The sequence below is a fragment of the Schistocerca gregaria genome, chromosome 6 (assembly GCF_023897955.1).
Source record: "Schistocerca gregaria isolate iqSchGreg1 chromosome 6, iqSchGreg1.2, whole genome shotgun sequence".
Taxonomy (NCBI): Eukaryota; Metazoa; Arthropoda; class Insecta; order Orthoptera; family Acrididae; genus Schistocerca; species Schistocerca gregaria.
In genome coordinates this window covers 331,916,979-331,941,791 of record NC_064925.1, presented here as the reverse complement: position 1 = coordinate 331,941,791, position 24,813 = coordinate 331,916,979, and the positions used below count along the sequence as shown (strand labels likewise).

Sequence of the window (24,813 nt, the reverse complement as noted above, 5' to 3'; positions counted from 1 at the left end):
ATGTTCAGCCACGTGTGAAACGTCAACCACTACCTGCAGCAAATGATGATGCCTAAATAGGTGTTTAGCTGCTGTCGCGGCTAATACGCACATCATTAGCAGACAAATTGCGTGAAAAGGGGGAATCTGAAAAACGTCGGTGTTGAGAATGCTACATCAACATCGATTGCACCCGTACCATATTTGTATGCACCAGGAATTCCATGGCGACGACTTTGAACGTCGTTTACAGTTCTTCCACTGGGCACAAGAGAAATTACGGGACGATGACAGGTTTTTATTTATTTATTTATTTATTATTTTATTTTTATTATTTATTTATTTATTTATTTACTTTTTTTTTTTTTGCACGCGTTCTATTTAGCGACGAAGCGTCATTCACCATCAGCGGTAACGTAAACCAGCATAATATGCACTTTTGGGCAAAGGAAAACCCACAGTGGCTGCTAGAATTGGAACATTAGCGACCTTGGCGGGTTAGTGTTTGGTGCGGCATTATGGGAGGAAGGATAATTGGCCCCCATTTTATCGATGGCAATCTAAATGTTGCAATGTATTCTGATTTCCTACGTAATGTTGTACCGATGTTACTACAAGAAGTTTCACTGCATGACAGAATGGCGATGTACTTCCAACATGATGGGTGTCCGGCACATAGTTCGCGTGCGGTTGAAGCGGTATTGAATATCACGCTGTAACAGCATGCGTTCTCAGAAATGATAAGTTCACAAAGGTGTATGTATCATATTGGAACAACCGAAATAAAATGTTCAAACGTACCTACGTTCTGTATTTCAATTTAAAAAACCTACCTGTTACCAACCTTTCATCTAAAATTGTGAGCCATATGTTTGTGACTATTACAGCGCCATCTATCACAAAGCGAAAAAAGTGGTCCAACTAAAACATTCATATTTCTTTACGTATTACACGAATATGTAATAAAAATAGGGGTTCGTCTTTTAAAAGCGCAGTTGATATCCGTTTGACCTATGACAGCGCCATCTAGCGGGCCAACCATAGCGCCATCTGGTTTCTCCCTTCAAGCTAGACAAGTTTCGTTCTTTGTAGTTTTTTCGTTTGACGCTTATTTCGTGATATATTTGGCCCGGTCACGATCAATGGACCACCCTGTACATTGTAAAGGAATCGGGACTTCACTGTCTGGCAAGTTGCCGTTTGATACATCCTAGGGTCCTTAGGGAACTACGGAATGACAAATGTACCGTGAAATTTTAGTTATTGTCGATTTTTATTTCACTACATATGCTTCCTATTTTATAAACAAGTTTACGAATCAGTATAAACGATAGTATTACACTCGTGCGATATTGCATTCAGTAGCGTCACTGGCTGGCAGCTTGGTGTGATGCTGTCGCAGTGGATAGCAAAAAGCAGACTGACTGTTGTGTTGGACTGTGATGACAATGTGATAGTTCGAGGTGGAAGGCTTCTTTTCGTAGGCAAAACAGTAACACGGTTTATAGGAGAACACTCGTACCTTTCCCAATTATTTCGTTAAACCGTCTTCAGACCCCTCCCCCGGCTCCTTCCCATTCCCTTGTGTGCCTGCAACAGCTCGTCGGAACTTCCCTGGGCATCGGTTTCCTTCATAGGACTGGTTAAATTTTAGGCTCTTAGAGTTTCGCTTTCCCCAACTTGCAGAAAGGTGTCAAGAAGTGAACGAAAATCGTGACCGTGTAGCGGCGCGACCGCAGCGCTCTGCATTTCGGGAATATACGAGAAGGCTGGAGGAAGCTGGCAACAGTGGCAGCAGCAGCAGCAGCGCCCGATGACGAGCGCCGGTGTGGACTTGGAAGGTGTGCCCGCGCAGGCGAGCGAGTCGTCGCTGTCGGCGCAGCAGGCGCGACTGGGCGAGCTGCGAGAGCTGGCGGCGCGCGTGGCGGAGGCGGCCGGCGTGGACGCGTCGTCGGTGCCGCTGGGCGCCGAGCTGGCGCAGCTGGGCCGCCGCCTGCAGGAGGTGCGGCTGGCGCTCGACCGGCTGGCGCAGGCCGCCGAGCAGCGCGCCGCCGGCCACCACGAGCTGCGCGCCGCCAGGCACTTCCTCGACTCCGTGCAGCAGGTCAGTGACGTAGTGTGTGCCGAGAACTGCGCGTGCGCAGGGGCGGGACTGCGGTGACGTCTTCTAACATCGGGAGTAGCCAGTTGACAAGGGGAGGTCCCCAGTGGCGGGATCGAATTTTCTAAACAATCTGTACTGTGACGCAGGTTAAGATCCAAGGAATCACACCCTGCAGCCGTACCCTGGTGGACACACATTTGAGAGTAATCGACCAAAAAAAGGGGGTGGCGGGAATTTCGCGTAATGCTCTGTAACTTTTCAAAAATAGAATTATTTTTTACGGATTGGTTGCATTGCGTAGTGCTAAAGGCGCTGACCTCGCGTGCAAAATTATGTGGGTTCGAATATTGTCAGGTGCTTTAAAACATTTTATTTTAAAATCTTTATCGAAATGACTTTCATCGTTACTTTTATTCAGTTAATTGGTTTAAATATAATTTATTCTATTCCTTTATTGCGTTATATTAGTCATCGTATGAAATACATCATTTGCATTCATCCCCCCCCCCCCCCCAATCAGTCTTTTTTCCACTTGGAATCCTTGTTTACTTGATTTTGATCATTGTTGTGTATGAAGATCCATTTTATCATCCTATATTTTCGTCAATGTTATTGCATTCATTATTTCTATTTCTCATTTTGCGTTTCATTTATATCATTGCATATAGTGCACCAAGAATTTATGTTTTAAATGTTTGTGTGACGATTGCCATCCAAAAGCTGTACATCGCGTAACGAAAAATGCATTATTGACACTATTGCATAGTCAGTATAAGAATATTATTTCAGCTCTTGTTTTTTCAACCCACAGACCGGTATTTTCGAATGTTTAAACCTGATTATAGATAAATAAAAATTTTTAATTTCACATGCACAAAGATTCCAAGTGGAAAAAGAATGATAGGAAGGGAAAAAAAGGATCAACTGAAGAAGTTAATATGTTGATTGAAATGACGTGATAAAGGAATACAAATAAAAAATGCGTGTAAATCAATTAATTGAATAAAAGTAGTGGTCAAAGTCATTTCGATAAAAAATTTTAAAAAATCTTCAGGGAAAGTGATGATATTCATACTACAACTTTTTCCATGTGATGTCAGTACCGTATCCATTACTTTATGCAACCAATCTATAAATTGATACTGTTTTGCAAGCTGCAGATCATCATGTGAAATTCCGATTTTTTTTCTTTTTTTCTTCGCAAAGGAGGGCTCACTAGGGTGAATGGCAGCAGGGTGTGATTCCTTGAACCTTGATCTACATCACTGTATTGACTTTTTCAAAAACTCGATCCCACCGCTAGTTACCTCTCCTTGTTAGTCATGTTACGGCACAACCTAAGATGACCTGTGTCAGAAATTAGTGCTAGCCAACTACAGGTATCAGAATGGCATTAACCTCGTCCTTACTTTGTTCCACCAGACAGAGTGCAGAATTCCTAGCAGAATTTAAGCGAAAACCACCTCCTCCATAAGATCACTTGCTAATATAAGGTAGGGAATCAGTTGAGATAGTCATTTTCTTCTTGTGGCTACCATAACTGTAAATTTTTTCAAAGACATTGCAAAGTTTCCTTCTCGGCTGTTTCTTACTTACAAGTACTTACTTTTATTGAAACTCACACAGTTAAGTAATTTTGCCTTAGAGGACATTTTCAAGCGCTGGGAAGATGTCATAGTATTATCCGCTTATTATATGCTCGCACTCAGAACTGCTATGTCCATACATGTAGGCTCTCACAGTACATGAAAATGGTCTGAATGGCCAAAATTCGCTAGTTGGAAGAGCTTCAACAAAGGAAATACTTGTTAGCTACAGCTGACATGGAAACTCTAGGTGTAATTAGCAAGTGACATTTATAAATGAGACAGAGATTTTTGCTTAAATTCCACTTGGTATCCTGCCCTTTCCCTGACCAAACAACGGAGAGACAGATGCATGGTATTTGCTCACCTTTTGGCATTTCATATTCGTGCAATCAAAATATAAAATAAAAATTAATACGACACGGAAGCATGTAATCAATTACTATGACTTAACACAGTGACAGTTGCTTTAACACATGCCACAACTGTCTCCCCTTTCTTCACACGTGAGATTATAGAGCTCTACACTTGGTACAACCAGTTGATCATTGACGTCTTCATCCCATGTATGCAACTGATTTCAGCACTGATATGTAGCCAAACACATGATCCGCAAAGAAGGGTAATAGTATTTTCAGTGGTTGCAGGAGCAACAAAAAGTCTAGGTGGGTGATGTAGAATTGTAAGACAGGCAAACACAGTAGTATTGCAGCGTGAATGATAGCAGATTCCTGGATGGATGCTACTCAGGAGTATATTGTCATCAGAAAAGATCTAGTATTTTTTAATAGTGCAGCCTTACCTTTAATGTGATAAAAAGATAATAGAAGCTTCTGAAATGTTGAGTAATGCTGAAGGTTAGAAATGTAGGTCAGGGAATTAATGAAGATGTATGTGCTGGATCGAATCTAAGATAAATTTATGGTACAAATGTACTATTTTAGAGGTATGTACTGGATCGAATTGGGGAGAGATTTATGACATAAATTTACCATTTTAGAGATAGACTGTTTGAAATGTGGTACTATAGAACAATGCTGACTGTTAGATGCATAGATCGGATAAATAGTGAGTGAGAGATATTAGTTTGAATTGTGGGGAAAAGAAATTTGTGTCATAATTTGTCTAAAAAGAAGGGATACGTTGATAGGAGACATATTGAAGCATTAAGGAATAGTCAGTTTCGTAATGGATGGAAATGTGAGGGAGTAACAGTTGTACAGATGACCAAGACTTCGTGAATAGAGTAAACAGGTTCAAATGGATGTGGGTATCTTCAGACTGAATAGAACAACAATCTCGATGAGGCTTTTTAAAGTGTAGAAGATGAAATTACCCATTGACAGTGTGCTAATGATTTTTCCAATTTGGACAGTTAATAAATTGGTGTTGTAGTCGCAGGTTAGCTCCAGATATTTTAATATCGCAGGTTAGCTCCAGATATTTTAATATGTTTGACTGTTCGATGGATTTTTGGGTGCTGTATTGGAAATGGGGTAGGCGATGTATGAACTTCCCGTCCATCTCTTGAGGGTGGGGGTTGCTTGGAATTTTAAAGCTACTAAAGCCAGATAAATTACGATAACATTGCTTGATAATAGTACGAACAGTGTTACGAATGTGGATATTACTACGCTAGCCCTGTGTGTGCAGTTGCTGTTACTGAAAGCATCTGCTACATTAATCAGCCAGGATAATTTTGAGCCCAGTCTACGTATAATAACTTACCTTCGCCTATGAGATGTCGGTTGCATATTTTAAAGATAGGTGACGTCTTCACCCCTCTTCTTTCTCAATATAGTAACGTCTCATCTTTCTTAACTGTACCTTGTAGTAAATCTTATTGGTGCAGGGAAATTACCTTATTGCCAATATGTGTTATTGAAGATTTCCGTCCATCACTGTGAGGGCATCATCTATTTTCCCGCGGAAGTCTGTGGGTTGCCTATAGTATTAGGAACGTAGCGAATCGCGCCTACAAACATCTTAATTCGTTATAAAACTAGAAAATCATTCGGCACCATAGCTTTTGGCCATCACAGCTCTAGCGATGAAGCCATTTCATTATCTGTTAGTGGATATAATTTTCTAAAAACCGCTCAGATTACATTTTATTTTTATGGATTGGCTTGACTTTTATGTACGTAATGATGACACGTGTGCTTGAATGCCCGCATCTCGTGGTCGTGCGGTAGCGTTCTCGCTTACCACGCCCGGGTTCCCGGGTTCGATTCCCGCCGGGGTCAGGGATTTTCTCTGCCCCGTGATGGCTGGGTGGTGTGTGATGTCCTTAGGTTAGTTAGGTTTAAGTAGTTCTAAGTTCTAGGGGACTGATGACCTATGATGTTAAGTCCCATAGTGCTCAGAGCCATTTGAACCATTTTGTGCTTGAAGCCAAGTAGTCATAACAAGATGTTATTGAAGAAGCGGCTAATTGTGGTGATCAAGACAGAATAAGATTTTTTCATTTAAATTCCATCATTTATGGCTTAGAAAGGCACTCATAAGCGAGGCTTTGCAACTAACTTTGTACGTTTGTGAAAGAATTAGTATACAGGGTGTTTGAAAAAGGTACGGCCAAACTTTCAGGAAACACTCCTCACACACAAAGAAATAAAATATGTTAAGTGGGCATGTGTCCGGAAACGCTTACTTTCCATGTTAGAGCTCATTTTATTACTTCCTATTAATCATAGAATGGAAACACACAGCAACAGAACGTACCAGCGTGACTTCAAACACTTTGTGACAGGAAATGTTCAAAATGTCCTCCGTTAGCGAGGATACACGCATCCACCCTCTGTAGCATGGAATCCCTGATGCGCTGATGCAGCCCTGGAGAATGGCGTATTGTATCACAGCCGTCCACAATACGAGCACGAAGAGTATCTACATTTGGTACCGGGGTTACGTAGACAAGAGCTTTCAAATGCCCCCATAAATGAACGTCAAGAGGGTTGAGGTCAGGAGAGCGTGGAGGCCATGGAACTGGTCCGCCTCTACCAATCCATCGGCCACCGAATCTGTTGTTGAGAAGCGTACGAACACTTCGATTGAAATGTGCAGGACCTCCATCGTGCATGAACCACATGTTGTGTCGTACTTGTAAAGGCACATGTTCTAGCAGCAAAGGTGTAGTATCCCGTATGAAGTCATGGAGGTGAATCGAGGAAGTACAGTACATACTGACGAAACTAAAATGAGCTCTAACATGGAAATTAAGCGTTTCCGGACACATGTTCACATAACATCTTATCTTTATTTGTGTGTGAGGAATGTTTTCAAAAAGTTTGGCCGTACCTTTTTGTAACACCCTGTAGAAGTAATGCTCGTCGTTCTTCTCCCAGCGCCTGTTGGAGGCTGATACGTTTTCGCTCGTCGCGCCCCTTATAGAATTATATGTCGCAGAGCACTCGGCAGTGCTGGCATTTCGCGTGCGGCTGTTAAGCAGTACTGTTCCCGTGAGAAGTCTCCCGCGTACCAGGACTTCCGGCTGCTAATTGCAGCCAGGTCTTTATGATCGCCCGCTCGATGCCGTTTGCGGCACGCGAGCCGCGCCACCTACTTCTGCACAACTTGAGCTATTCGCGCCATTTGTTTCCGTCCGCCTCGCATTATGTATTCTGCAGCTCACTGAGCACGAACGACTTGGCTCGTGCGCCAGGCTGTACAAATTTCCAACGAAGTGAGGGCTGTCCTGATTCTCACGCTGAATAATTCGGCCCAATCTCAGCCGACGCCCACCTCGCTACTGTTGCGAGCAAATTGCAACAGTTTCCTTCCTGTCTGTTTTCACGAATTGGATTTATGCTTGTATTCCTGCGCGGCCGCGGCAGAACTCGCCCATTTCCGTTAATAGAGATTGAAGCTGTTCTGAGTGCTGAATAATTTTAAACAGAAGACCAATCAGAGTATGTGCTGCATTGAAGTACGTTGGTTTCCATAAATGAAGAAAAACTACAGAAGTGGTGATAACACTGTTGTGTCTATCGCGAAGAAGAGGGGGGGGGGGGACCAATGACATGGCATAAACGAAATAATATATCGCAATTTCGAAAAAACTTTCAAAAACTAGCATCTGGAAGGAGAGGAAATGTGAAATGAAATTTGACGAGTTCTAAAGATAAATGGTTTTATCTCAGTATTTACTAAATCAAGTCAAGTGAATAAAGAAATTTGTAGTCCTTTGCCAGTAGGATGTTGCACACCCCTTGGATGTTTCACTGGTTCGGTTGGGAAGAGTGTCGTTCAACAGTCGTATCCTCTCTTGAGGTAAGCTGGCCCAACTGGCCCAATACCGTTGCATGGGGCCTAGATATCCTGTATATTGGCGCTGGCGCGGAAATACGTCCGGGCTGGTTCCACATGTAACTTGATGCAGACAAATCAGAGGATCTTAATAACCAAACAGAGCATTTCTGTATAATTCAGATAATTCGTAAACGGGACAAGCCGTGTATGAACAAGTGTTGTTCTGTTGAAAAATTGTACCAGGGCACTGTTTCGTGAAAGGTAACATGTGAGTGCAGGATGTCTTTGACTTTTTGCTGTGCTGTCAGAGGCCCCTGATTCTCTACCAGAGATGGTATGAATTTATGGCTGTGGTTTTCCGGAACGTTAGCAAAATGTGGCCTCTCCCCCCCCCCCCCCTTACTCCCATATGATATTTACCTTTGGTACCGGTAGTGTAGAACGGAGATTCGTCCATGAAAATGATGCAACGTCACACATCGTCGTATGCTTCTACCAGACCTCTGACAGTTTCCCACTATTGTGGCGGATTGTGAAGGGCTTATGTAGTTAGTTCACAGCTGTGCCGGATGACAGACGCAGACGTGAAGATGTTTGACGTACTTGGTATACAGCAGGGCAGTCTTAGTTGTTACCAGTCTTGGTCGACCGGAACATTGACGGTGCTTGACACGTGGGGTAATGGTATCCGTAGCTACAAGTAAGTTGTGAGTTTTCAGAACATTGCATTCACTAGTAGATTCTATATTGCTAATGGCCACAATGTTGTTTGAACGCGAAAGTAGACAGTGGCAGGAGACGAAATACAAGCAACCGAACCATTCCAACATTTTGCGATTCGGAACTAGTAAGTTGCCCCCCCCCCCCCCCCCCCCCCCCAAAAAAAAAAAAGTTTACTAGTAACGAGCCCACTGTCTCCTCTGCCCGTAAGCATGCTCAACGTCAGAGAGATGTTTACACCTAAACGACCCAGCGTGCAGTCGTGATCGCCTTCTTCATGGACCACTTTGTCGGCCTTGCTGATCAGGGTGCGGCAGCATGGCTTGAGGACAGGGGCAACATGGCGGCAGGCACGGCAGCTGCGCTCTGTTCGCGTGCCCAAAGCCGGCCTTGAGAAACAGGCAAATAGGCGTGCTGCCCGTGCACGTGCAATTATCTAATGAAGCCCCGCGTCCTTGCAATTTTAATTGAATCACGGTTCCGGGGTGAGCGCTGCGCTGTGTTTGGCGGGCGCGGAGAGCGCTAACGCCAGCCGGCCACGCGAGCGCCCCGCCGCTCTCGCCGCAAATTGTTTCGGCCCACAGTTCCAATCACTCTCCGCTGCGTGTGCTCCCATTGCTGTATCGCATGGGAAATCAAGCGTGCTTTCAGAACTCAAATTGCCTTAAGAATAACACAATTCTCACAATTGTAAGATTAAAATACGGAAACTTTGCCATATTGTCGCTTCCCCTCCCTCCCTCAGTCGTTAAAAACGGAACTCCTAGAAGATCACTTTGTTGTCTGTCTGTTGTTAAGGTCCCTTTTACTCATTAATTGGTAAAAGCATCAATTTGAAATCTATGTGAAATATTGCGTAAGCCAAAGCAATCCAAAGATGTGGCCATATATATCACATATTTTGATACTTGCAGACACCTCATCAAAAACTATAGGGTACTTCCTGTCGAGCTAAACTCATGGAATTTGGCAAGAACCATGGTTTTACTGTACAAGTAAACGAAAAACACCGAAAATTGTTCATTTGTTATTATATCACAAAATATATTTTTTGCCATTTGTTGCCCATCTGTCTGTCTGTCTGTCCCACCATCCATCCATCTGTTAAGACCATTTCTCTCAGGAACGAGTAGAGATGTCAATTTGTCAATTAAAGGGCACTATCTGTAATTCCTTTTTTACATTCAGAGGTGCCTAAGCAGTTACCTTGATTTTGAATTAACTTGAATATTTGGTAATAATGATTCACCAGATTATTTGATGTAAACATGCTACCTGATGTACAGTTTTTCTGAAATTTAATATGTCATGGTAATCAGAATGTTTTACTTGTTTAAAAATATACCAATACAGTTTTATGAAAGGAACAAATTGAACTTATATCACATGCAATTTCAGAGCTTGGCTGCTGTGGAAGAAGCAACAGAGCAAGATGCTGAACAACAACTGGGCGCCCTTCGTAGCCATTTGCTGGCTTTGGGCAAGACTGAGTCACAACTGCAGCAGTTGAGAGGCTCAGCAGAGACCTCTGTAGATGATGCACCAGTTGTGGAAGTGCTTGCTCTCTGGCAACAGGTACACAAACACTGAGAATAACTAACTTCTTTTAGCTGACATTGGATCTATGCAGAACTATGATCATTTAATATTTTAAGAGTAAAAAAAAAAAAAAAAAATACCCTTGCGCACACATCTCCAAAGATAATAGGACTTTTTATAGAATTTTTCAAAATGTCATGATTTTTATTACAACTTATTTTTAGGAGGCAAAATGTCATCATTCCCAGTAGACAAACATGCAAGTACGCCCACAACCCTGACTTTCAGAGCTAATTGTTTCCTCCTTAGTAGAAGAGAGGGGTGGATTGGAGAAGCTTAAAAAGGAAGGGTAGATCATTCAGAACCCATAACGAGGGGGACAAGGCAACTGTAGCTTATCTCTGTTCAGCATATAAGACTAGAGGTGTTCTAAACTGTTATAGACTAGCCCTGTCATAAAGGGTGCTTTCCTCCACTAAAAGGACATAGTGCTTGTGATCTGATACATCCAATATTATTTGATGTAATCAATTGTTTTTATTTACAGGCTGAGTGTAGACTCTGCCATTTATTGCAGGTGACAATGAAATGAGCATTGTGTGCATTTTTTAAATTTCACGTTGCGATCTAGATGATTAATACTTGCCATTAGAAAATGTACCAATTTATCAGTCACTGATAGAGGTGAAGTGGGAAGCGGAGATTTTGTGGGGGTGGGGGAGTACACTAATCTTGTCTGTTTCTATCAGTCATTACTCGTTCATTATTTTTTGCATACTCCACAGTATAATCCTAAATTAGTAATCATATCCTATACAATATTTAATGATACAATGTAATTACAGGTAGATGTTTGAATATTAGAATATTTATATTTTTAACAGCAGGAATGGTCAGTGGAATGTAAATCAGAAAATAGTTTGTAAAATAATAGTGAGATTTGTCCAGGAAAATGGTATATCATGTTTTAAATATAGCTTGAAGGACTTCATACTGGAAATAAAATGTGTTACATTTTACACTACAGGTATTCCGTGAGACTTTCCAACAATACCATCGGTTGTCAGCTCGCTTGGTTCGTGGACAAGATGGTGCTGCAGCATTACGTTTGTGGCAAGAGTACCTTGTGCATGTCCAAGCATTCCTTTCTGCTGGAGTCCCTGGAGATTATAAGGCCCTTGCTGAACACCAGCACCTTTGTGAAGTAAGTTAAAATATATATATAAAATTTTCAGAAATAAAGTAAGTTATGTTTATGCAATCACTACACAAGAAATAAAGTATATTTAATACGCTAAATTGTCTGAGTTGTAGAATGCGGATGTATATTTTCAGTTGATCTATAAAAAGTTTCTTGCAGGAATTCCATGTGTCCAGGAATTAAAAAAACTAGATTCAAAGTATTTCTTGTTAGCCCCTACTTCATGCATTACTAGTGCACTTGGGTGCTGTTATTTCAAATATATCGTACTGTTGTGGTGACTAACATTAAAAAGCAACATACTTATTGTGAATAGGTTATTATTTTACTTCAAAAAGTATGTACTTATACATAAAAGTGTGCATTAATCAGGAATGTACTGAGGCTAGGGCGTGAAGTGTGCATTAATTAGGATTGCCCCAAGGCTATGGCAAAATAGACCCCTGCCAAGGACCTAGACACAGAGGGGCCACAAAAACGGAGTGGGGGGGGGGGGGGCATAGACACTCCCCTCCCCCTCAAACCATGGATTATGAGTTGCTTATCCAAACAGGGAAATAGCGTTGAGGGTATGCATGACAATTGCAGTGACGCCAGCATCTTGTCACTGCAGTTTCAGCAAATTACAAATCATAAAAAACTACTGAATGTCAAGTATAGGTGGATCAGACTGTCAGATTCAGCTACCTTCTTGATTGAATACATCACAGTTTCTAAATTTGACTTTAGTGATGTAATGAATGAGTTTTCTACATTCATATCAAGGAAATAGAAAGTAAAACTATAGGAAGAAAATTTTTGGACTGGAATGCGTTCTCAACGCTTAATTTCCAGTTAATGTTTTATGCACTATTAGTAATTTATGAGGAGCAAATAATATATACATGAAGGTTGGAACTTAAATAATGGCAACTGTTTATTCACAACCGATACAAAAGAGTTACATGTTTGCATCTGTTACTGCCCATTAAAGTAGTCACCAGCATTGTGTAGAACCCGTTGCAAGCAATGTGGAAGGCATAGTATACCGTTAGCAGAGCCTGTTCTGTTGATAGTGCGAATAGAGCGGTCTACTGCATGTCGAATGTCTGAAACAGTTCTGAAGTGAAAGTTACGGTGATTCTCGGGTACGACCTTGATGGTGTTATAATAAGGGAATAAATACCTGGTATCAAACAATGTCCTTAATCCAATATGGTCCTCCACAGCAGACCATCTGTGCACAGTATTACTGTTTGTTTTTGGAGCATCAACTGTGACCAGCTTTGCGAATGAAGCGGTGACACTTTTCTGCGCAACCCACCTATCATTTTGCATGACAATGCGCGGGTGAAGCTGTGGCTGCTTTGTTCAGCTGATGGGACTGGGATGTACTGTATTATCCACTGTACCCCCTGGACTTGAGCCCTTGTGACTTGATTTGATTCCGAAGATGAAGGACTCACTTCATGACATTCACTTCAGAACTGTTCCAGAGATTCAACAGACAGTAGACCATTCTATTCGCACCATCAACAGAACAGGCTCTGCTAATGGTATACTACACCTTCCACATCACTGGCAGCGGGTTCTACACAACACTGGTGACTGCTTTGAAGGACAGTAACAGGTGCAAACATGTAATGGTGAAGAATCTGTTTTAACACACAAAAGTCTTCAAAGTATTGAGTTTGCAAAGTGGCACGATGCTGATTGTGGTGGCTTTCCTAAATTTTGGAAGGTGAATGCCTGGATGACTCCTTTCTGGCAGATGAAGGCTAATGTTATTTCTTCTCCTTGTTCAACATGAGAGCTCCACGTCTAGTAATGTCATGACCTAAAACACGATAAATCTTATATATATATATATATATATATATATATATATATATATATATATATATATATATATATATATCAAATTTTTGTTGTTGGTATTGCAATGAGATCACTATGTACTGTGCCAGTAATCTAGTTCTCTAAGATAAATATGGATTGCAGTACATTTCCTTATACTTCTTTTTCCATTCTTTCGGAATAGAAAGTTCAAGAGGGACTCTTAATGGAACAAAAACCATTATTTTGTAAATATTTTAGATTAAATTTATAGTGACTGAATTTCTGTTGGTGCTTGGCAAAACATGATGATAATATTATAAAAGGAAAACACTTCCTAATGTTGAGCAAAATTACATCTATTTGGTCCCTCATTCATATGTTCTTTAAAAGTGCAATCTCAAAAGATAGTCCTTCTTATTAAACAAGGGAAATTATTTACGATTCCTATTCATTCAGAGTCTTTGTAAGTAAAATGCCAATGAGATGCTGCATTTTGTAATGTGAATGAACTACTGTAAAACTGAAGAGTGTTTTCTTTTTGTATTTGTACTTGAACATGGCACAAATTGGCTATTAGATTTTCTCATCACACCTAATTTTCTTTATTGAATGGAAGTACAATATTGACTGTAAATCTTGATGTTTATCTTTTTGTTTTTGAAAGTGTTAAAACTCAAATTCCAATTTGTCAAAACAAGACCATGAACTATTTCATTTTTAACCAATTCTTATTAATCTGGAAGTTAATTATAAATTGAAATGTCATTATAGCATGCTTGCTTTTGTTTTTCTTTTCCTCTAATAAAAGTTTCTGCTTTGCAAACTTGCCAACAGTTAATGTCAGCACCCAATTTATCAGACTCGCATATTATACTGGCTTTAGTGCAGTTCATTCATAGCTCTTAAAAACTTTTGAATAAGCAGTTCAATTTTGTGTATTTCCAAAAGAAAGAAAAATAAATTAGTGTTTGTTTTAATGAACAGCATCTACATGTAAAGAGGATTTGTTTAAAGAATTCTGGCAAATTTAAAACAAGTCATTTTAACATTTAAGCTATGTCACAATTCACTACTAAAAATTGTAAAATGTTACCTTTCGTTATTCAGCATAGAGCTTTTTTATCATATTATCAGTTATCTTGATGTTGAAGTTAAATGGACATTTTTTTATAGTGTAGTGAAAATTCAACATCTTATCTTGTATGCAGGTACATCAGAATCTACTGACCAACCAGCAGAATGTGTTGCTGTCCAAAAATGACTCGGATGGGCTTTTGGGCAGTGGTTTAATAGAATCGTCAGTAGTGGAACAGTTTGCTTCACTGACAAATCTCCACAATGAGACATTGGCCCGTATTATGGATCGTCATGCAGAGGTACGCGCTCGCCTGGATGCCTGGGATCGTTATCGACAGGATCAGGCAGTTCTCTTGGCTTGGTTACGAGACACCGAGAGGGAGAGGGCACGCCTTCAGCTTCGGTACATACATCTACGCTGTCTGCCCAAAATTCTTCTTCGGATACAAGTGAGTAAATTCATGATCATTTAATTCACTGTGAAATCTCATGTTTTCAAGGTATGATTGATTAATTGTTTACTTCTGAGTGTTCAGCTGAGTTTGTATTTCCATTTTGCATATTTTGACAACCAAGCCAAGAAATACAAACTTGACTGAATATCGAGAAATGCACCATTAATTTAATTTCTTGTTTTTAAAAGTAATCAGACTTTTCTTAGGGTTATATCATTAGAAAAAGTCAGAGAACGGAAGAAATGAACTTATCACACTTTCACTAAATAGGTATTCTTAGTGTAAGAGTTTTCTAAACATGCTTGCTGTTGTGCCATTATTTGTAATAAGCTTCCAAAAAGACTTCTAAATACTTCGATAAAGTAGCGTATTGGTTTCAAGAGCTGCATACATTATTTTTACATCATTACTTATTTTATCATAAATTGTATTGATTCATTTCAGTGGTGACTCTAGGAGTCATTATTCTCTGGTATTGGCAGAAAAGCTGTAGTGGTGATGTTACTGTATTCATGTCCTATAATAAAAAGCATGTCTCACAGTGGAAAGTATTCATGGTTGCTTGTATGTTGCGTTCTAGGCATTGATTGAGAAGATTCCATCTGGTGAGGCGCAGGCTGAATCACTTCAACAACAACAGTCTTCCTTGCTGACATTTTGTGATGAAGCACTCGCTACATCAATCCGTATGGAGCATGCAGCTATTGTTCAAAGGATTTCCAACTTGGGTGCAGCACTTGAAACTTGGCGTGAATTTTTGGAGCGAATTTCAAACTTAGCTGCTTCTTTTGAGCAGCAAGCTGCAGCAGTGACAACAGCATTCAATGAAGTACGCTCCACAATTGAACAGAGTGGTGCAGACACTCCTGTTTCAGTCAATGCCGTCTCTGAACGCCTTGAACGGCTGAAGGTGAGAGCAATATCATTTCTAAGCAAATGTTCACTGGTGTCCCCCCCCCCCCCCCCCACACACACACACACACTCACACACTTTTTGAAATTAAGATTTCATCATGAAAGAAGTATCTAACAGCTGGAAAAAATCTTGAAACATTATCTCCAGTAGAAAGAATGCAATACTGTGCTTTAAAGAGTGATAATATCAATGCACATAGCAAAAGCAGCAATTTTGAAGTAAATGTAAGATATATAAATGAACATGACATCTAACTGATTTTGAGGTGTGTAATTTATCACCCACTTCTGAGATACAGGCTTCTGTTGCTACAAAAAGTGGCATAAACAGTTTTCAGTACCTGATGAGTAGGTTTTAAAGTAATTGGACATATTATCCACCCAGTATAAGGAAGAAGATAACCGACATATTTTAAATTAATGTATGTTAATACTATTTGCTAAGTACATAAGATCCATATATGCTTTGGATAGGATTTTACATAATGTGTTCGTCATGTTGTTACTAAATCCTGTTGTCAAATTGTGAGAGAAAAAGATGGATATTTAGTGACAGATATTGCTTCTGTGTGTGTGTGTGTGTGTGTGTGTGTGTGTGTGTGTGTGTGTGTGTGTATGTGTGTGTGTGTGATGAAGTTTTTCAGTTTTGTATACTTATTGTCTCTATTCTAGGAACTACGTACACAGCTAGCAGATCGTACTGCTGACTTAGAGTCCCTTGGAGTAACATTGGAGCAATTGAAGGAGTGTGCTGCACCACAGGATATGAAGGCAGCAACACAGCGAGCATGGTTGCTGTGGCAAGCACAAGCTGATCTGGAGCACCAACTGACACTGCTTTGCCACAGACTCGAGGAGCGTATTGGATTAAGGACGTTGTTTGATACTAGGTATTTATTCCCTTATGAGGAGACACAATTGCATGCTTTCAAAGGCTATTTGTGCTTTTGATTCTTATGACTAGTGATTTATAGCTTGTATGTAGTAAACTTACTGCATAGGATGTGACTTTTCTATATTGCTTGTAAGATTCACAGAAGCCAATAGCCTCTAGGTGTCATGATGCTATCACATTACTAGGATTTATATTTCATGGTAATGATAAAAATGTTATTTTTCTATCAGCTTATTTCAAAACGTGCATTATCATAAGAAAATTGGATTGCAGGCAATCTCGCTTCATGACTTGGGCATCAGAAGTTGAAGCACGTTTGGAGCGCAGCAGCACTGCAGATGCTGAAGAGGTTCTAAGGAGACTAGAGACAGAATTGCAGGCTGAAGTAGCCCTTAAGAGGCGAGAAGCAGAGTGGCTGACTCGAACCGGACGTGAATTGCTTGCTGAGATGGATACAAATGCTGATCCTGAATTAAAGGAACGTGTCGAACGGGTTGAGACTCGATGGCGAGAACTGCAGGATCTTGGTCGCTCTCGTGCAGCACGACTTGCTGAACTGCTGCAGGTGTGACACTCTCTCTTTCAGTAACATGTTACTAAGTTTTACTTCTCCACCCATCCCCCCCTCCCCCCTCCTCCACCACAATGACCATTGCTTCTTAGTCCAGCATTGTAAGTGGAAAAAGATGTATAAATATTTCATTTGATGTGCAATATCCTTATTATTTGTTTTTTCTGCTAATAGAAAAGAACACCAGTTTGTAAGTATGCAGAGCAGTGTTAAACAGTATGTTGAAAAGTGCCTAAAATGTATTAAAGAATTTTTGCTATGTTTTTTTCACATTATCACTAAACTCCAGGTTTCATAGTGTAAGCAGCACATTCAAAGCTTGTGATCGTTGTGAACTGTTGGCAGAGAAACAAATATTTTGTAAACTTTTTTAATAGGAAATACATCAGTAATTCTTTTATTACATGATAAGTGTCTGCCTGCTTAGCTGTCTGATAACATGCTCACCTCTCATGCCAGTGAGCCCGAGTTTGATTCCCAGCCAAATTGCAGATTTTCTCCGCTCAGGGACTTGGTGTTGTGTTGTCCTCATCATCATTTCATGCTCATCACTGGCACATCCCCCAATGTGGCATTGACTGAAATACCACACTTCAGTTTAAAAAATTTGCTCTGCTCTTTAGTTTATTCAAGCAGATGTGTAAATTACATTGTATAATTTTAAATGTGCTATATTATTACTATAGATTTTTAATCAATGAATTTAATGTGAAAAGTGCTAGGTTTGTTATATTCTTATAAGGAAGAAGCTCACAGAATAGGAATAAAAAAGATAAAGTACAGACTGAGACAGATAAAGTTCCAGTAGGAAGAACGTAGGCTACATAAGTCATGGCTGCATCACTAATAGAAAAATTGTGTAATAAACATACATGTCACCGTTGTTGTTGTTTGAATGGAAATGAGCCATTGAGACACACAACAGTGCATTTTGTTCTTAAATGTTCCAAGGTTGCTACTATTTGAATTTCCAGAGTAAATTGTTCTATGTTGTTGTACAGAATTGATTGGTTGCTAATGAGATAGTCACCATAAATGCTAAACCTCATATTTTACCATTTCCTGCAAAATCCACAGCAGAGTATTAATATAATGAAGAAAATGTTCATATATAAAAAACCATAGAACTTGAAAGTAGTTTAATCTTTCAGATACAAATTAACCATCATTTTCATCATTACTTTGCAGACCATGTCTCAGTTAGAACTGCGCCTTGCTGAGCTACGTGCATGGCTTCACCAGGTTGAATCAAAGCTGGCCACTCCATTAGTATTTGAAACCTGCAGTAAGGAGACTGTTGACCAAAAGCTCCGTGAACATGAGGTCTGTATATCTCTAAAATTTACAATTTTCCTTACTTAAGTACAACCATTTTATTTTCTCATTTCAGGTTCCACTTTATGCCAATCTGAGGTGTCTTGTCATATGTGCTGAAAGTATCATCCTTTATTTTTCAGGAATTACAGAAAGCAATTGAGAAACAAAGCAGTAATGTGGGAGAAGTACTTAATCTTTGTGAGCTGCTTCTGACAAACTGTGAAGCATGCAAAGCTACAATAAATACAGAATCTATTACTATAGCAACTGATATGTTGGAACAACGGTATGTATCACCAGTGCGTTTGCTATTACCTCACTTTTATCGTTGCATTACTAACAGCTTCTTGTTTTACACAGTCAAAATTTAAATTTATTTGCTGGAAAACATAAAATGATGAGTCTTTAATGAATTTTTGCAGCAAGGTACCGTTATAGAAACACTAAAATGTGCTGTTACGAAACCATTATTTAAAAAGAGCTGATGACAATATTTTTACTACTATTCGATCTGTCTGCTAACTAGCTTCCAGAGTTCCTCGAGAAATTGGCACATACGAGAGCTGGAGAGCACATTATTAGTAGATGTCATTTCATTTTCCAAGAAGATGTGTCAACAAATGATGCTTGATAATTCTGTTTTTTGGTAGATCAGATTGTTTAAATAATATAATGTCAGAGTTATTGGTATCTTCTGTGTTCTAGCCAAACATTCTGATTGTGTAGTCCACAAAATTGTTTTACTGAGTTTCAGTGATTTATGTTATAGATTTGACACTTTTAAGTGTTGCAAATTTATCATCTTTGAGAATTGTACAGTACACTTGACATCAGCAAACAAATTATTCATAAGACATCCTACACTGGTTTAGTTTAATGTAAATGTAATTTATACACTACTTCTCCCCCTCCCCTCCCCCCACTCTTCCCTCCGTCTGATCAGGACTGGTATAGCCATTGTCATACATTTAGATTTAACACATTGAGGAGCAGTGTACACATTGGATTTAATACATTACAGATCATAATAAACATAAAGTTACAGTATAATCATATTAGAAGTTGACCTGCTATTCCAACAAAAAGTATACAACAGGCAGTATACTGTCAAGTCTTTCAAGCAGAGCAGTACAGCTACACATATCGGCAAACAGCATCCGATAGTGACCAGACATTGTAGGAGGTGGCTGGCTGTGCTATATCTGTCCGTGCAGTCAAAACAGATGTGACTGACACGCTTCTTTTCACCACAGATGCAGTGATGCAACCAGACAAATATGATGTAAGTGCTTCCCATAACAGCCATTGTTGAATGTGAGTTACTTTATAATATTTGTTGGTCATTGGGAGCATTGATTTTTCTCGTGCCAGAAGTTAGAATTCAGCATTGGGTTCAATGTGACATAATCTTTACATTTGCATTTGCAGGTCTCTTGCAGTTCTGTATTCAACTTCTCTCTGATGTTGGTATAATAGCATTTAAAAGATTTGTAGTTGGTAATTCCATATATCCCCTCACTCCATCATAGATGGTTGCTTTAACTAGCTTGTCCGCTGTTTCATTGGTAGGTGTTCCACAGTGTGCTTTTACCCAGTACATTGTAACTTCCTGATTCCTGTATTTGTGGTGATCTATAACATCAGATTCATGATGTGATATGCTGTTGTAAAGTTGTATTTTCCACTGCATTAGATGTCTTTAATAGTTCCACCACTCATCTGGAATTGGAAAGGGTGATGAACTCAGAATTGACATGCTCCTCAGTGTATTGAAGAATAGTCAAAAATTCAACACTATTCAATGTCCCTCGATAGGTTCAAGAAAATGCAGTATTAAAAATTAGGTGATCTGTAAATAGAGCAAGATAATGATTTCAGCTCACAGGAAATCCAAATTTGCTACAGGTACAGTTGTTCCTGTTATATCCTTGACATGTTCAAATGACCCAGGTCATGAATCTTTGCCTTAACGTGGAATTGATCGCTGGTAAAGATCCTACAAAGGTGCGTTTGTAGTTTATGTTAATATTTGCTGTCTTATACCCCAGTTAGGGTTAATAACTCACATAATAGCAATTCTCTTAGTTCAGAAGATAAGTCTGATTGTAAGGATATCCATTTTAGACATTACTGCAGAAATCTCCCTTGAATTTTTGAAGTATTCTGAGTGCCATCATATACATACACAGTCAGAAAAAAATTGCAACACCAAAAAATAATTAATGTAGAGTAATGAACTTTCTGCAATATATTTGTCTAGGTGATTAATGTTACAAGATCACAGGTTAATGTAAGCATGAGATAAGCCATTGCAAGTGTGAAATGCTGGTACTTTAATGACTGGTGTAACCGAGAGAACGTTGAATGCAAGCAGGCAGATGTGCATGCATTGTGTTGTATGGGTGCCAGATGTCAGTTCATGTAATAGAGTTCCATGCCTGTTGCACTTGGTCAGTTGATACAGTGACACTTAATGCTGTTTGTTGTTGATGCTGAAGTTGAAATTCATTGATGTCCCATATGTGCTCGATTGGAGACAGAGCTGATGATTGAGCAAGCCAAGGCAGCATGTAGACACTGTAGGGCATGTTGGGTTTCAACAGCAGTATGTGGGTTAGCATTATCCTGTTGGAAAACATCCTCTGGAATGCTGTTCGTGAATGGCATAAAATTTTGCCGTCGGGGTGCGTGGGTTAACTCTACTGTCATACGAAATTGCACCCCAGAACACAACTCTACATGTAGGTCCAGTGTGCGTTGGCTGCACTGAACTGGTTCCTCCTGACCATCACATGGTCATCACTGGCACCGAGGCAGAATCGGCTTTCATCAGAAGATACAACAGATCTCCAACCTGCCCTCCAATGAGCACTCACTTGACACCATTGAAGTCGCAAATAGTAGTGGTTTGGGGTCAGTGTAATGTACACTACATGGTTTACGGCTCAGAGCTGTCCTTAAAATAACTGATTTGAGGCAGTTTGTTGTCACTGTGGTGCCAACTGGTGCTCATATTATTGCTGCAGATGCAGTACAGTGTGCCAGAGCCATACACTGAACAAGATAGTCTTCCCTCACGGGTGTGCCACATGGCTGTTGGAAGCTCACTCTTCTGGTGACCATACATTCTCATGACCACCACTGCCAGCAATCATGTACATTGGCTACATTCCTGCCAAATCCACCTGCAATAGATAGAAGGGACATCCAGCTTCTTGTACCCTATTACACAACTTCGTTCAAACTAGGTGAGTGTTGATAATGGTGTCTTTGTCACCTGAAAGGAATTCTTGACTAACAGCTCACCATGTTTAATCTGAAGGGTAACTTACGCTCATAACCATTAAAGTGTGTATTAAAAGCAAACCTGATTTGGATCCTCATAATGGCACCACTATCACCACTCTAATGCACCTGGTGCAAAATTTTAATAGACATCATCTCTGAGATGTAGAAACATACCTACCAACTATCGCTTATGTTGCTCAATGCCTTCTTGGTGTTGCAGTTTTTTTTTTTTTTCCATCAGGCTATTTTCCATTTTGTATATCATTGCCATAGATTATGAATTTCATGAAGTGAAATAATAGCTATTGACATTAGGCCGAAGCGTAACTAGCTAACAGTCTAAAAATAGTTTAGTCTTGTCTCAAAAGTTTTCATTCTGCAGCATGAAGCACAGCCATTTAATGAATGTATAACCATGTACAATCATAATCTGGTGGAAACTCTTATGCGCAGGACTGGTTCAAGAACATCTCTTCACACAAGGCATTTGACAGTCTTCCTAACCCCCTGTTGACACTTCCACTTTCACACTTGTCATTTTTCTCTACTAATTGTGACACTGTATACAAACCTTGTACTCAAGCACCCTCGGTACCCCTGACAGCTTGTCCCCCCAAGCAACCACTACTAATTGTGTCCTGTATGGAAATATTAAAGCCTCTGGCACCCCTCTTAGCGTGATACCCCAAGCCTGAACCCAAAATTTTTTTACAAAACTGATGCGGAATTGATCCTTTTAAATGAACATTACAGCAGATGTTGGAAATGGCCACCAGTGATGTCTATGGAGCACTTTGGTAGGTTTATCAAATTGGTGTGCTCTACCTGACGGATAGCTGCAACAGTGTTTTCAATATTCTGCTGTAGTAGCTCCCAGTGCGCGAGGATATCTGACCCTTCAATTTTCCTCATGGGTAAAAATCGTAAGGAGTGAGATCAGGTGACCAACACAACCAGGGGGTTCCACTGTGTCCTCTCCTCACCAAACATCTCATGGCCATAACACAAGGTTGTCAAGGCAATACATGCTGTTGTAGTACATTGCTGAAAATATCCATACAGTTGTTAATTTTATGTTAGGTGATCCACGCATGGATTAAACAGAATATGGACATATTGGTCAGCATTAACGGTTAGTGAAGTAATTATATTGTGATTTGGACACCAGTCATTGTGCACTAACGCCAGTTTTGAGATATTGCAACAGCTGTGCAAAGTACCAATGGGGATTTTTGGTGTATAATGCTGCATGTTCTGTGACTTTGCATATCCTGACATGCTGGACCAGCACTCACCTGAAGAAATGGAAAATCGGTGATCCAAAAAGCCTGATTCCACTTCACTCAGAAACCACTGGCAGCAATCACCATGTGAAAGCTTATCTGGACACCTTAAGTTGTGCATAACAGCAAATTATTAACGATACAGATGCTGCAGTCCTTTTTTGATAATGTTTCAACACAGTAATCTCTTCAATTCCCAAATGCACAGATAAGTGGTGTGGAGGTCTCATTGGACTTTGTTATAGGCTTTCCTTCATTCGAATAATGTTTTCTTTTCGGTTAGTTACCTTTTTTATTTGCTGCAGAGCCTTCTTTGTGCAGTTTTGCCACTAAGTTTTGCATTGCAGACTTCACTGGAGACTTTGCCGAAACACTTTTAAGTCATAAACTTTTGCAGAAACTGTTCTGCACAAATAGTGCTTCACATGATACTAAACCGTGAAGATGTAATATTGTATTGTGAGCACCATTTTATGTTGGTTTCTACTGCTCATTAAACACATCTGTTGCCCTCACTCTCTCAAATGTAATAACACTGTGAAGTACTTGGGAAAGAGCGTGTGGGAGATGCGCATGCACACACGTGACAACAATCAATTGGTGGGTCAGAATCACAGTTTCCACTATATTCTGTGATGGGCAGTTCTGATCAGTAACAGGGGCCAATTCCACTGAATCTTACAAATATTTTCCGTGCCAGTTTCATTTTGACCACCTTCTATTTTAAGCAGTAACACCTGAGGTCACAATTTCACAGTAATGGAATCACAAATTTCCTAATGTGTGTATGTGTGCATTTATGATCTTCTAAATCTTCTTGTGTGGTGTGTGTGTGTGTGTGTGTGTGTGTGTGTGTGAGAGAGAGAGAGAGAGAGAGAGAGAGAGAGAGAGAGAGAGAGAGAGAGAGAGAGGGGGGGGGGGGGAGGGGGGGAAGAGCTGTTTTGATACTAATCAGCAGCATTGTTTTGATGTATCTATTTCATATGTATCGTACTTGGTATTCAGTGCTCAGTTAAATCTTCAAATCAGTTATTATTATCAGCATTCAGATGTGAGCACAGTATTTGGTTGGAAATGATCATGTCGAAATAATTGGTTAGAGGAGATGGAGGGTAAGAAGAATCCTTTTCACACCTTGGGAAACACTTATCATAACTTTCCTTCATTAGCTTTATTTATTTGAGCCCACTGTCTTCTACCCAACATTTCGTTGCTGCCCTGTACATAGATAAAGTGATGTATCTAAGTCTCAGCAAACTGGGATCACAATCATTTGAATTAAGTTTAAATTTGTCAAATATTGCTGAGAAATCAGTCTTTCCTTTGATTTTCAACAGATGTTAACAAAATGTGGCCTTTGTCATAGTTAATTCGTCTTGCAAAATGTGCCATTTATATTCTTCTAATATAAAATAGATTATGAATATGCACACACCTTTAGTTACTGGTTGTTAAATGAACAGATGTGTGAATTTGAAATTATAATCCAGAACAGAATTTCAAGCTTGATTCTTGTCTTTATTGGGCGACCACTTGTGCTATTCGTACACGCCTGAAAGATGTAATTTATCACTGGATACCCTTCATACCTTAGTATTCTCCTGCAGCCAATGACGTGTGGAAAGAGGCAAGATGCAAGTTGAAACTTTTGAATCGGCCACTCTGGCCTACACTAATAGTGCAGTTGATATGAGTAGTGCACTGTTCGTTAAAGGCAGGGTCCATGTTGGAATGTTGGTCTGGCATACAATTTTTAACAGTCTTAAATATTCATAGCAATCCATTCTCTACAAATTAATAACAATAAAAAAGAA

The 24,813-nt window shown here is 39.9% G+C and overlaps 1 protein-coding gene across 6 annotated transcripts in view; it reads left to right on the top strand.

Annotated features, from left to right (window-relative positions):
- LOC126278964 (muscle-specific protein 300 kDa) overlaps nt 1-24,813 on the top strand; it is a 1,270,985-nt gene that overhangs the window by 1,222,348 nt on the left and 23,824 nt on the right. For all 6 annotated transcript variants that reach the window (XM_049979256.1, XM_049979254.1, XM_049979257.1 and 3 more), the window contains 9 exons: nt 1,835-2,083; nt 10,039-10,215; nt 11,207-11,383; nt 14,407-14,724; nt 15,311-15,640; nt 16,318-16,535; nt 16,814-17,105; nt 18,300-18,434; nt 18,569-18,714. In XM_049979256.1, coding sequence (XP_049835213.1) covers nt 1,835-2,083; nt 10,039-10,215; nt 11,207-11,383; nt 14,407-14,724; nt 15,311-15,640; nt 16,318-16,535; nt 16,814-17,105; nt 18,300-18,434; nt 18,569-18,714 — 2,042 coding nt within the window. The remainder of the gene's footprint in view (nt 1-1,834; nt 2,084-10,038; nt 10,216-11,206; nt 11,384-14,406; nt 14,725-15,310; nt 15,641-16,317; nt 16,536-16,813; nt 17,106-18,299; nt 18,435-18,568; nt 18,715-24,813) is intronic.